Source organism: Cephus cinctus, unplaced genomic scaffold, assembly GCF_000341935.2.
Source record: "Cephus cinctus unplaced genomic scaffold, Ccin1 Ccin1_scaffold1553, whole genome shotgun sequence".
NCBI lineage: Eukaryota > Metazoa > Arthropoda > Insecta > Hymenoptera > Cephidae > Cephus > Cephus cinctus.
Window position 1 is genome coordinate 102149 of NW_014333871.1, and position 11796 is coordinate 113944.

At 35.1% G+C, this 11796-nt stretch overlaps 3 protein-coding genes across 7 annotated transcripts; 2 read left to right on the forward strand and 1 right to left on the reverse strand.

The window, feature by feature from the left end:
* Positions 1-756: 756 nt before the first annotated feature.
* LOC107273307 (26S proteasome regulatory subunit 8) lies at positions 757-3081 on the forward strand. The gene is made up of 6 exons (XM_015751374.1): positions 757-774; positions 844-988; positions 1718-2128; positions 2211-2437; positions 2528-2803; positions 2868-3081. Exons 1-6 carry the CDS (start codon positions 757-759, stop codon positions 3006-3008), a joined length of 1218 nt encoding a protein of 405 aa, XP_015606860.1. The 3' UTR covers positions 3009-3081.
* A 1027-nt stretch (positions 3082-4108) lies between these two features.
* Positions 4109-9018, forward strand: LOC107273308 (cyclin-dependent kinase 11A). 4 transcript variants are annotated; one of them, XM_015751375.2, is made up of 10 exons: positions 4109-5251; positions 5488-5853; positions 5947-6271; positions 6372-6523; positions 6590-6814; positions 6918-7237; positions 7342-7668; positions 7815-8079; positions 8160-8390; positions 8487-9018. In XM_015751375.2, the coding sequence occupies exons 1-10, from the start codon at positions 5181-5183 to the stop codon at positions 8785-8787; spliced, it is 2583 nt and encodes an 860-aa protein (XP_015606861.1). In that variant the 5' UTR covers positions 4109-5180; the 3' UTR covers positions 8788-9018. The 4 variants fall into 4 exon arrangements, with proteins under 4 accessions (XP_015606861.1, XP_015606864.1, XP_015606863.1 ...); XM_015751378.2 differs by having other exon boundaries at positions 4114-5251; positions 6623-6814; XM_015751377.2 differs by having other exon boundaries at positions 4118-5251; positions 5974-6271.
* An 819-nt stretch (positions 9019-9837) lies between these two features.
* Positions 9838-10754, reverse strand: LOC107273257 (pigment-dispersing hormone peptides). Of its 2 annotated transcripts, none has more exons than XM_015751258.2 (3): positions 10600-10754; positions 10293-10427; positions 9838-10213 (listed from the first exon to the last, which is right to left on the reverse strand). In XM_015751258.2, exons 2-3 carry the CDS (start codon positions 10419-10421, stop codon positions 10088-10090), a joined length of 255 nt encoding a protein of 84 aa, XP_015606744.1. In that variant the 5' UTR covers positions 10422-10427; positions 10600-10754; the 3' UTR covers positions 9838-10087. The 2 variants fall into 2 exon arrangements, with proteins under 2 accessions (XP_015606744.1, XP_024946341.1); XM_025090573.1 differs by having other exon boundaries at positions 10293-10422; positions 10600-10670.
* Positions 10755-11796: the final 1042 nt, after the last annotated feature.

An 11796-nucleotide genomic window follows, 5' to 3' on the forward strand; every position in this document is an offset into this window, starting at 1 on the left:
TCATCAATTCTTTATTTGTCTAACTTTAAAATTAGATTGCTAAAATTTATTTAATTGGCATCGCATTGGTTTTCTGTGTGTAACTTTCCTTTTGAATCGGAGATAAGAGGTTGCAGTGAATTTACAGATGCGCATATGCGCTGTTTCAGCTGGCTTCTTCGACCCTACCGCTTGCGGGCAAAATCGTCCACGTTACGGTTACGAGCTACAACGTGGCGAGGATAGGGAAGTGCTCAGACCTGTATACAAGACCGTGGACCAGAACCATTTGGGAAATATTTATAGGTGCTTTCCAATTGCACGACTTTTACGTAATTAACGCTGTATCCTTATTCATTCATATTTATCTAAGAGAGATGTAATTAGTTTTACAGTACTGTCAGTAAATTTCGGAACACACCCGTTAGCATAAGATTTCAAGGAGAAGTCACCATAAAACTTATTATGGAATATCGAATATGCCCTCAATCGAGACACGAAATGCTTTCAGCGCTCTCGACTCATTTTTGAACACACCTATAGTGACTTCGGAGCACGTACTATCGCTTATACGAACAGACCTATACTTTCAATAAAATCTAGTGTAGTTTTAAGATCAAGTTTAGGGTTTTTAACGTTATCCAACTACAGTGACAAGCGTTTCTGAAATTCGTGATATCGCGAAGAAGATTTTTCTCGTTTTCCGCTAACCCAAATAAATGAAGGGCTAAAATTCATTCATAAATTACAAGTAGAACAATAAAGACGAGTGCAATCATGACACTCATAAATAAGGTAATAATCATTGTATATTATATATAAATAGTAAAGCTTACATTAGGTTATGCATTTTCATGTTTTCAGATGGAAATTGACGAAAAAACGGCTAAGGGAGAAGGATTTAAACCTTACTACATTACAAAAATTGAAGAGCTGCAGCTTATTGTCGCAGAAAAAAGTCAAAATCTTCGACGATTACAAGCTCAGCGTAATGAACTTAATGCAAAGGGTAATACTATTATACATGTACTATTATACAGGGTTAGTCAGTAGAAACGCACCAGCAGAAGTTGGCCGCAAGTGGCCGACACGGCAATGTGGTCTCTTCAAAAAATGACATGTGACTCTGACCGATTCCCATAAGCGCAAACTGACAGTTCGCATAGCAATAAGGTTATTGAAATATTTCAATAGTTAGGTTACTGAAATAATTAATTAATATTGTAATGACAAAATGTAATGTCAGTTAAGATTTATTTTCACATCAGATTTTTTCCTGCACTTTTTTGCTATAAAAACATTTCAATTAAATGATTTTTTAATTAATTGCAGCATTGTATTGCAGAATTTCAGTTGTGATCATTACTTGGAAATATCAAAATTATGAATATTTTAAACTTTACATTATTTTAATTGCAATCTGTTGTGAAAATAAATCTTAACTGATATTACATTCTGTCATTGCAATATTAATTAATTATTTCAGTAACCTAACTATTGAAATATTTCAATAACCTTATTGCTATGCAAACTGTCAGTTTGCGCTTATGGGAATCGGTCAGAGTCACATGTCATTTTTTGAAGAGACCACATTGCCGTGTCGGCCACTTGCGGCCAACTTCTGCTGGTGCGTTTCTACTGACTAACCCTGTATATGCAATATTTATGTTGATAGATTTGAGACTGTGTTAATAAGAATACAATTTCACATATTCATATAGTTTTATTTTATTTACAGTAAGAATGTTACGTGAAGAGTTGCAGCTTCTTCAAGAACAAGGTTCATATGTGGGTGAAGTAGTCAAACCGATGGATAAGAAAAAAGTCCTTGTAAAGGTTCATCCTGAAGGAAAGTTTGTAGTGGATCTTGATAAAAATATTGATATAAATGATGTCACCCCAAACTCGCGTGTAGCTCTACGAAATGAAAGTTACACTTTGCATAAAATACTCCCAAACAAGGTTGACCCACTTGTGTCATTAATGATGGTAGAAAAAGTACCTGATTCTACATATGAGATGGTTGGAGGTCTTGATAAGCAAATCAAAGAAATTAAAGAAGTCATTGAACTTCCTGTTAAACATCCTGAACTTTTTGATGCACTTGGTATTGCTCAGCCCAAAGGAGTTCTATTGTATGGGCCACCTGGTAAATTAAATGAAATTTTCATTTTTCTCCGATGATCTTTAAAGAAAGAAGTTGAACTTCTAACTACATGTAATTTTTTTAGGTACTGGAAAGACACTTTTAGCCCGAGCTGTTGCACATCATACCGAATGCACTTTTATTCGTGTGTCTGGATCAGAACTAGTGCAAAAGTTCATTGGAGAAGGTTCTCGTATGGTACGAGAGCTTTTTGTCATGGCCAGAGAACATGCACCATCAATTATTTTCATGGATGAAATTGATTCCATTGGAAGTTCCAGAATTGAGTCTGGTTCTGGTGGAGACAGTGAAGTAACTTTCATAATTTGATTTTTTCGTTATCTTTCCCATAAATCCAACTATGCTATAAACATAATCATCTAATCATGCGCATTTATACAGGTGCAGCGTACAATGTTGGAGTTACTAAATCAGCTTGATGGTTTTGAAGCAACAAAGAACATCAAAGTGATAATGGCAACAAACCGAATTGATATTTTGGATCCAGCTCTTCTTCGTCCTGGAAGAATTGACCGAAAGATCGAATTTCCCCCACCAAACGAGGAAGCCAGATTGGACATTTTGAAGATCCATTCAAGGAAGATGAATCTTACTCGTGGTATTAATTTAAGAAAAATTGCTGAACTAATGCCAGGTGCTTCTGGTGCTGAAGTCAAGGTATACGTTGCAGAAATTGGGAAAATTGTAGATCGGTGAATAATATGTGTTTAATTCATTACAGGGTGTCTGTACGGAAGCTGGTATGTATGCTCTGAGAGAACGCAGAGTTCATGTAACTCAGGAAGATTTTGAAATGGCTGTAGCTAAGGTAATGCAGAAGGACTCAGAGAAGAATATGTCCATCAAGAAACTCTGGAAGTAAATTATGTTTTTCGATTTAACTGAATTTTGTAATCATTACCGTGAATAAAATTTCACATGCGATATAGCTATAACATGGGTTGTTATCATTTAAGCTGTGTACCATTTTTTGTTCAATTTTATGTTCCAGCTAAAGTCCTGTAGGATGATTGATGGAATTAGGATTTTAACGGAGCTTAAAATGTAACATAGAATTCAACTCGCCTTTACTTGTTCTTTAATTTTATATCAGATTATACTATTTAATGAGTTTTTCATAAGTGTAGCAGCAGTAATGCTTGGCTGAAAGTTAGCATGCTATTGGCTGTTTTTCAATTGTGTTCTTCAGAACCAATAGTTTTTCCTATTTTATTAGCTCTATTGCTATGCCTCTTGGTACTGGTTGCGTTTAATAGAGATCTATAGTAAAACAGCATTCGATTGGTTAATTGTTACAAATCTTGTAAAAGTGTAAAATTCGAACAATCATCTCCTGTTTGCTCCCACAGTACTTCGATTGTGTAACTCAATTGTAGTGAAAATATGAAAAGTAAATAGTTGTTAGCCAATCACGTATTTTCGGATTTTCACTACATTTGAGTTACACAATCGACCCAATAAAGACACTGAAAGTTTTAACTTTTAACCACTGCGCTATTGTCGGAGGAGCCTAGTGCATCTTCTCTTTCTAATGGCACATATGCACCAGAGTCCGTTGGACCATAAGCGGTCGTAAATTACATACAAAATTTTATCATTTCCCTATAACATCCAAAGTCTTGTTATTGCACTTAAAGACATATTCAGGCTTAAAAATAAATATAATGAGAGTATTCCTGAAAAAATATATAAACGTTCTATTCGTTATTTAATGTTTATAAAATTTAGCTTGTTTCCTCTTTGTAACATTTTTTTTCGTGCTGTGAAAATTATTGCAAACGCATTCTTAAATAATAATGCATCATGTATGCGAGCAAATTACTAGTATGTTTCAGTATGCAATGAAATGAGAAGTGATATGAACATATCATCAATCGTACAATTAGAAACATCAAAATTTTGCATATAACATGATTATTAAGTTTGTAACATTTTCAAAAACGCTTTATTGGGGTGAATCAACTTTCCATGAGTCTAAATTGACTAACTGTGATTTTCTATTTTAAGAGTAGCAATATTTATTGCATCAACTGGAAACCGTTGGAAAGAAATCTTTTATCAAGTTTCTTACATATATTTATAATAACTAGTGAGAAGTGTGAATCTTTTACGTAGTTTACAAGACAATCAACGACTGCTGCAAGGGCATAATCGCAATCAGTAATTCCGACTTCTGCTTATTCTTCTTGTTGGATCAGCGAATCAAGTTTTGCCTTAATCTCCGCGACCTTATTAACTTTCTCCTACTTTTACATATTTTTAAAATCAGAAACAGTGACTAAAACGTTTGGAGTGTTTTATTCAATAATTGTGCAATTTGCGAACTCTGGCGGTTTCAAGTTACTGTAACTTGCACAGAGGTTGTATAACTGAAGAAATGTTAGCGTAGCAGGGTGTTCATTTGATCCAGCTGCTTGCCGAATGGCGCCAAAAAATTAATGAAATAAACAAATAATCGCGAATGTTATTGGAGCAAAGCATCAAGGTTGCAATGATTATACCTCCAATGCATCTTGATTAATTTTTCCGGTTAAAAGGTATTCGAATTGAAATTTGTCTCGTATGTAAATGCACATTTCAATAGACAACTCCAAAGTAACGCAAAGCCCTTCCGCAGAGCTATCGCTTAGGAATTCATGCTCGGTTATGGCGCGTTCAACCTTGTTGGACTCCTATTCGTTTAACCAGAGTAAAGATTTCAGCACCTAGCCAGATTTATAGAATATTTATATTACAATCTGACAGGACTTGTGTCAGTGTTTTACTATATAAAAATAACAATATTCATAACCTATTCATCTCTGTCTAGAATAATACCGGAAAAAAAAGTGACAACAAACGACAAACAGAATACTTCGATTTAAAATAGGTTATGGTTGGAAGTAGATGAAATAAACCGGGTGATTGCGCATGCGTACAAACAGGCTCTCCGACGCCAGTGCCTCATATTCCGAACTAAAATCTGGAATCTCAACCGGCACGTTCATTTTTGCTAAGTGCCCAGCAGTGCTCAGACCTGTATACATATAAGACCATGGACGGGGATAACCAAAGTGAAGACGGAGAAATTAAGAAAAGCCCAACAAAAGATATGGATGAATTTAGGTAAGACAAATCATGTTATAGGTTATACATTTGCTATAACATGTTAAATAAAACTTTCAAAATTATTATATATACACGTGTAATTACTATTTCTATGGTTTATTTCAATTACTTAAATAAGAGTAATACACAAAATATTACTAGTATTTACATATATTTTGTAATATTTACTATAAATCGTGTTTAATATTTGTGTATGTAAACGTTTTATTAATTTAACTCTATTTTCTTTATAGCTTTTCTGAGGAAGATGGAGCCGATACTGCTGATTCACTCGATATTAAACCACCACAAGCCGTAATTCGCCACCGTAAGATAACTTCCTCCCATAGACGGGAAAAGCACAGTGAGCGTCACGAGCGCAGGGAAGAGAAAGAACGCAAATCGCGACATCACGAAAGAACTGAAGAACGGCACCGTGATAAACACAGACACAGAAGACACATAGAAGGCATGGAACGTTCAGATCGTTCAGATGGTTCCAAACGAGAGAGAGATAGAGTTGAACGTATGGAAGGTCATGGCAGAGAACGTGAATCCAGACATGAAAGAAAAGAGAGAAATGCTGGAGATCGTGTCCTAGAAGAAGATTTGAGAGAACGGTACTATCTGCCTATTTTATTATGTTTTACATTCTCCTTGCATTTTGCAATGTTATTAAGGAATATATAGATTGCTTATAATTTTATTGGTAGTATTTCAGTTCATTATAATAATTCCAGGCTACTGGATAAACGAAGAGAAAGGCGAGAAGATCCTCGAGAAATGCGAGAATCCAGAAGGGATGAATCTAGAGAAATTCGCGACACGCGTGAATTTCGAGAAATACGAGAACGACGTGAGATCCGGATTGACGAAATGCGAGATCGAAGAGAAATACGAGTAGAAGATCGTAGACACATTCGTGTTATCGAAGAGCAATACTCAGAAACAGAGATAATAGAACGTCCTGAACGAGAAAAGAGGCACAAAAGGTCTCACAAGCATGAAAGAACAAGGGATCGTGAGCACCGTGATAAAGTACTTCGCATATGACTTCATAAATCATAACATAACAAAATTCAAATCTAAGCTTAAAATAGGCTAAATAATAAATATACTATAATTAACTATGTTGCAGATTGAGCGAGAAAGAGAACATCGCGAGAAACAATTGCGCGAAGCTATGGACGTTGTTGAGGAACCTGAAGACATTGATGAAATGGAAGTAGAGTCTACGATTCAGACAAAAGATCCTAAGGAGATGAGTGAACAGGAGCTTCGTAAGGAAAGGTATATATCAAGAGCATAAAATTATTCTATTACATATAGTACAGTCTAAATATTCTCCATTGAAAGTAATGAACTGTCCCTCTTGCCATTGTACCAAAGGTTACTAGAGGCTGACAGAGAAATGGCAAGAAGAAAAGAAGTCTCAAGAATGGAGTTAGAAGCTAGAAGACTGAAAAGAGGTGAGAAGAGATCTCACAGTCCCGATCCAAGTCAGGATCCTTCTATCGTTGAGTTATCTGATGATAGTCCTAGCCCTATTCATTCAGATGAGGTCCGCTCAAAGTCTATTGAGTAAGTAAATCATTATATTCCACTTAGATTCCTTTAGTTATAATAAATCAAATTTAACATTGCACTGAATAATAAAACAATCATGGCAATGTCTTTCTCATAGGTCTCAACATTCGTCAGAGGAGCGTAGAAGTGCGAGGGAAAGATCATCTGAGCGATCAGATTCGTCAGATTCTAGTAGTGATGAAGACGAAGACTCAAACGAGTCGAACAAAGGGTCAAATGAAGAGTCGGTTGATGGCTCAGATTATAATAACCCAAGTCCATTGTCCGTAGACAGGCTAGCAAAATCTGATCATTCCGATGGTGATTCACCAGGTCGTATTGATTCGAATGGCGCTGCTAAGGATGTGGAAGAATCGGAAAAGAAAGAAGAGGAGGAAACGGAACCGGTGCTACCACCGTATTTACCAGCCATTCAAGGTAAGAACAGTTTTTAATTATTTCAGAAATCTCAGAGTAAAATAATACTTTAAAATCTTTTTATGTCGATGTGTAATTAATCAGCAATATTTTTGTATTGTTAGGATGTAGAAGCGTCGAAGAGTTCCAATGCCTAAATCGAATTGAAGAGGGAACTTATGGTGTCGTCTATCGAGCTCGCGATAAACGTACCGAAGAGATTGTTGCTTTAAAACGTTTGAAAATGGAGAAGGAGAAAGAAGGCTTTCCAATAACCAGTTTAAGGGAAATAAATACCTTGTTAAAAGCACAGCATCCAAATATTGTTACGGTACGTGAAATTGTAGTAGGAAGTAACATGGATAAGATTTTCATAGTGATGGATTACGTCGAACACGATTTGAAGTCACTAATGGAAACCATGAAGCAGAAAAAGCAAGTCTTCATTCCAGGTAACTAAACAGAAAAACCAAAATATTTGTTTTATGCTAATGTCAAAAATCAAAAGTGTGATTACTCATTCAATTCACGCTTGGCTTTGACTGTATGCCATTAATTATTCAAGATTACGTTCATTGAATCCTAATTGATTTTTCAGGAGAGGTCAAGTGTCTAATGCAACAGTTACTGCGGGCTGTGACACATCTACACGACAATTGGATTCTTCATCGTGACCTCAAAACATCAAATTTACTTTTGAGTCATCGAGGAATACTCAAGGTCGGCGATTTCGGTCTGGCCAGAGAATATGGATCGCCTTTAAGGCAATATACACCTGTTGTAGTGACACTTTGGTACCGTGCACCAGAACTTCTGCTTAATGGAAATGAGTACAGTACGCCTATCGACATTTGGTCAGTTGGGTAAGTTCACTAGGTCTATTGAAAAACAAAGAAAAAGATTACCTTCGATTTTACGTTTATTAAATGATTGTCATTTACAGTTGCATCTTTGCTGAGTTACTCCGCATGGAAGCTTTGTTCCCTGGCAAGTCGGAGATTGATCAACTAAATCGAATATTCAAAGAACTTGGAACACCAAGTGATCGCGTTTGGCCAGGATATAGTAAATTACCAATGGTTCAGAAAATACCATTTGCTCATTATCCTGTTAATAATCTTCGACAGAGATTCAGCCTATCCTTATCAGATCTAGGCATCGAGCTCCTTAATAAGTATGTTTCCTTCGACAGGAGAAAAGTTAGAACATATTGTCAAAACATTAAAACTTCTAAAACTAATGGTTCCTTACAACTTTCTTTCCTGCTTAGATTCTTGACATATGATCCACAACAGAGAATCGCAGCTGAGGATGCTTTAAAACATGGTTACTTCACTGAAGCTCCTTTACCCATAGATCCTGAAATGTTCCCAACCTGGCCAGCAAAGTCTGAATTGGGTGTACGCACAGCAAATGCCTCTCCAAAACCACCAAGTGGTGGACGAGAATATAAACAACTTGGCGATGGAGATGATGGCGATCAACTCGGATCTTCCTCTGGATTTCATATGGGACTATTGGAAAGAGGTAGACCTCCTCCTATGGGTGGTGGGTTCCATTTGAAATTTTAATATATCATTAGCACCAATTACTTGTAATATTTATTCTGTAGTCAATGAAATAATTCCAATATAAATATTTAAATAAATTTATTTTTATATGTTTTATTTCATGAGTGAATTGTATTGGATTATTCGCAAGATTAAGCTTAGATTTAAAATTGCGATGTGTACATTCAATGTAATATAAGAACAAACATGTAATTTCTTCTACGACATTCAAATATAGATAATGCAAATAAACACCATTGATGTGTCATTTACCTATTAAATTGCAATAAATAAGTTGTTACTATTAAAACGGTTAGACGTTGAATTTTTTTATCCTATCAAATTTCCATTGCAAGGTAAAGATCGATCGTTCAACTCAGATTGCGTAGACTAATCGAGACTATCGATTATTTCTCATATCTTGCATTCAAGATGCCCTGACCTGTACGCCATAATTGAATTGGATTCTCATAAGGAAATTCTATGGAGGATACACCAAATGTAAAAGCTGCTATATTTGGTAATTATGGAATCAAAATGAAGCAGGAAATTTCTTTTTTCTTAGATAAAATCCATGTCAGTCCATGTTGACGATCCACGTTAAGGGAAACGGCGCTCATGATTTTCTAACGAATGCCAGTAACAGCGTTTTATTTTGTGTCTAAGTCTAACGAATAATTTTGAATTGAGCATTTTCACTGTCTTCTCTGAGTCGGAGAAAACAGAGAGACAAAATTATAAATTAATTCTATTAATTGTAACATCTTACGTTATAAAAACCCCAACCCATTAATACAACTACGCATGCAGGGTTGCAGGTACGCAGGCGGTATTTAAACTAGACATTATCCTCTGCTTTTTTGTATAACAATCTAATTATTCCCATAAAAGTACAACGTACGAATTACGCTGTCGACTGCCTTTTTTTATTATTCCCATAAACTCGATTTCTGTAATATATATAATATCAAATCTCACCGTGTACCATCAATGTAACAACTATATAGTATAATAACTAGACTTGATAACAACGATACACAGGGTGTAAATAATAATACCAGTTTACGATAATATCTTTAATATTTCATTCAAAATTATAATTCATCGTTAATCGCTCCTCTAATTGTTATAATTATTTATGAATTTGAATCTACAAGGAAGCTTATAAAGCAACTTAGAAATCTCTATGGAGATATTACTTTTAAAATTGCATATACAATTATTCTATAGATCCGTGAGTAAGCATTGTAACAGATACGATGGCTGAACAATATTGTATCTGCACATTAGTCATAATATCGTTCTTCTTCATCGTTCCTTCTCACTTTCCAGCATTGTTCATATTTGTTGGCAGGCCAAGCAATGAATTGATCAATTCGGAGTTCCGTTTGATATGGTACATTCTCTGAGGAACTAATAATATCCTCGCCAACTGAAGGTCGTTATCCTATAAGGTAAAATCAAGGATATCCTTATACGATTAACATAGTGCATTAAGATGTTATAAATATTATATTAACAGTTACCAGTCCTCGATCATAAGGAAAATTTGCCAAGACAAAATTTCTCTGAGTGTCTTCGATCGATCCATGAATATTAAGAATTGTTCCCATGAAAATAACAACAGCTATAGTGCAACCTGCAGCAACCCTCATCCTGTACTAGGTAAAGAACAATGATAAATTATTAATTAGAAATATCAAATTACATATCAAAAGGTACCTGCTCGCGATACGACTCATATGACTATCTTCTTCTTATAAATGTAAAAGCCCATAAGTCCGTTTCTCTCGGAGTCATGGCAAGTATATAATATGTACAAAAATTACTTACTTCAGTTTTTATTATGTCAAGTGCTACCGAAGATGTATCCTCAAGATCAGCTGTTGTACTAGTGTATTAAGGTACGCGGAACCGATTCTTTTATACCCAACGTATATTACAAGGGTGATTAATTCCTGTCGGCAACATTCGAATGTAAACGACAGATGTCTTCTAAGGGAACGTTTGTCTTACGCAGATTTCTTATAAAATTCTGGATGCGTCAGTTCAGTGGATACGTCCTCTTAGCAATTGCTCGTAGAATTTATTCTGGCGTGCATTATAGAGAGGGTGGGCGATGCGCCTGTTACAAAGGTACTAATTAATATTATATATTAATGACAAACTAATTGCGATACGTATAATGTTTAGTATATATATATACCTATACTGTAAACGAGTTTTTACAGATTCTTATTATATTCTCAATAATAATACCTTCTCGTGCTGCAACACTTTACGTCGAGATATTTTCAAGGTGAAACGTGGGTATTTTAGGGAGCAAAGAAAAAAAATACTTAAGGGTTTCGAGAGAAATGGCGAAGGGTCGACGGACGTAAAAAATGAAACTCCTCCCGAATGCGCTCGGCAAGAAAATTTTATTTGCTCTTATTCTTAATTTTGCTTTTCACTCGTTAAGTCTTTCGGTACAGTTTTATTAGCGAGTCGTTAAAATGCACCATGTTGTATTGCGATAACAATCTTTTCTCTTTTGACTATTTATATAATTCCATAATAATGTTCATGACTTGCTGCCCTTTGTTTATTGTCTTTTAGGTTCATTGAAACTTTTGCAGACAGCAGTCGATTATGTTTTATGATTGTTATTCATTTATAAAATGAATTGGTTCCTTTTCTTTTCTTTTGTTCCTGAGAACTGCATAAAACGTATGTACAATGTGCTTGAAACCAGAATCGATTTAATTAATTCAGGAATTAATGTTGCTATTTGAATATATGAATACGAACGAGAGGTTTTCACTTATGTGAATATAATAACATTTAGTGAGAACTCTCATGTAATCATGTATAGTTGTAGAAAAACTAAAACGTTCGGGTGTATATAAAAGATTATACAAACCAAATAAATGTCAGATTACATTTATGCTTGCTTACAGATATGTCGTCACTATGTTACGTCTCGAAGAAAGGTATATGCAATATATGCAACTGAGTGAAGTTTAACGAAAAATTGCACGATTTGTATAA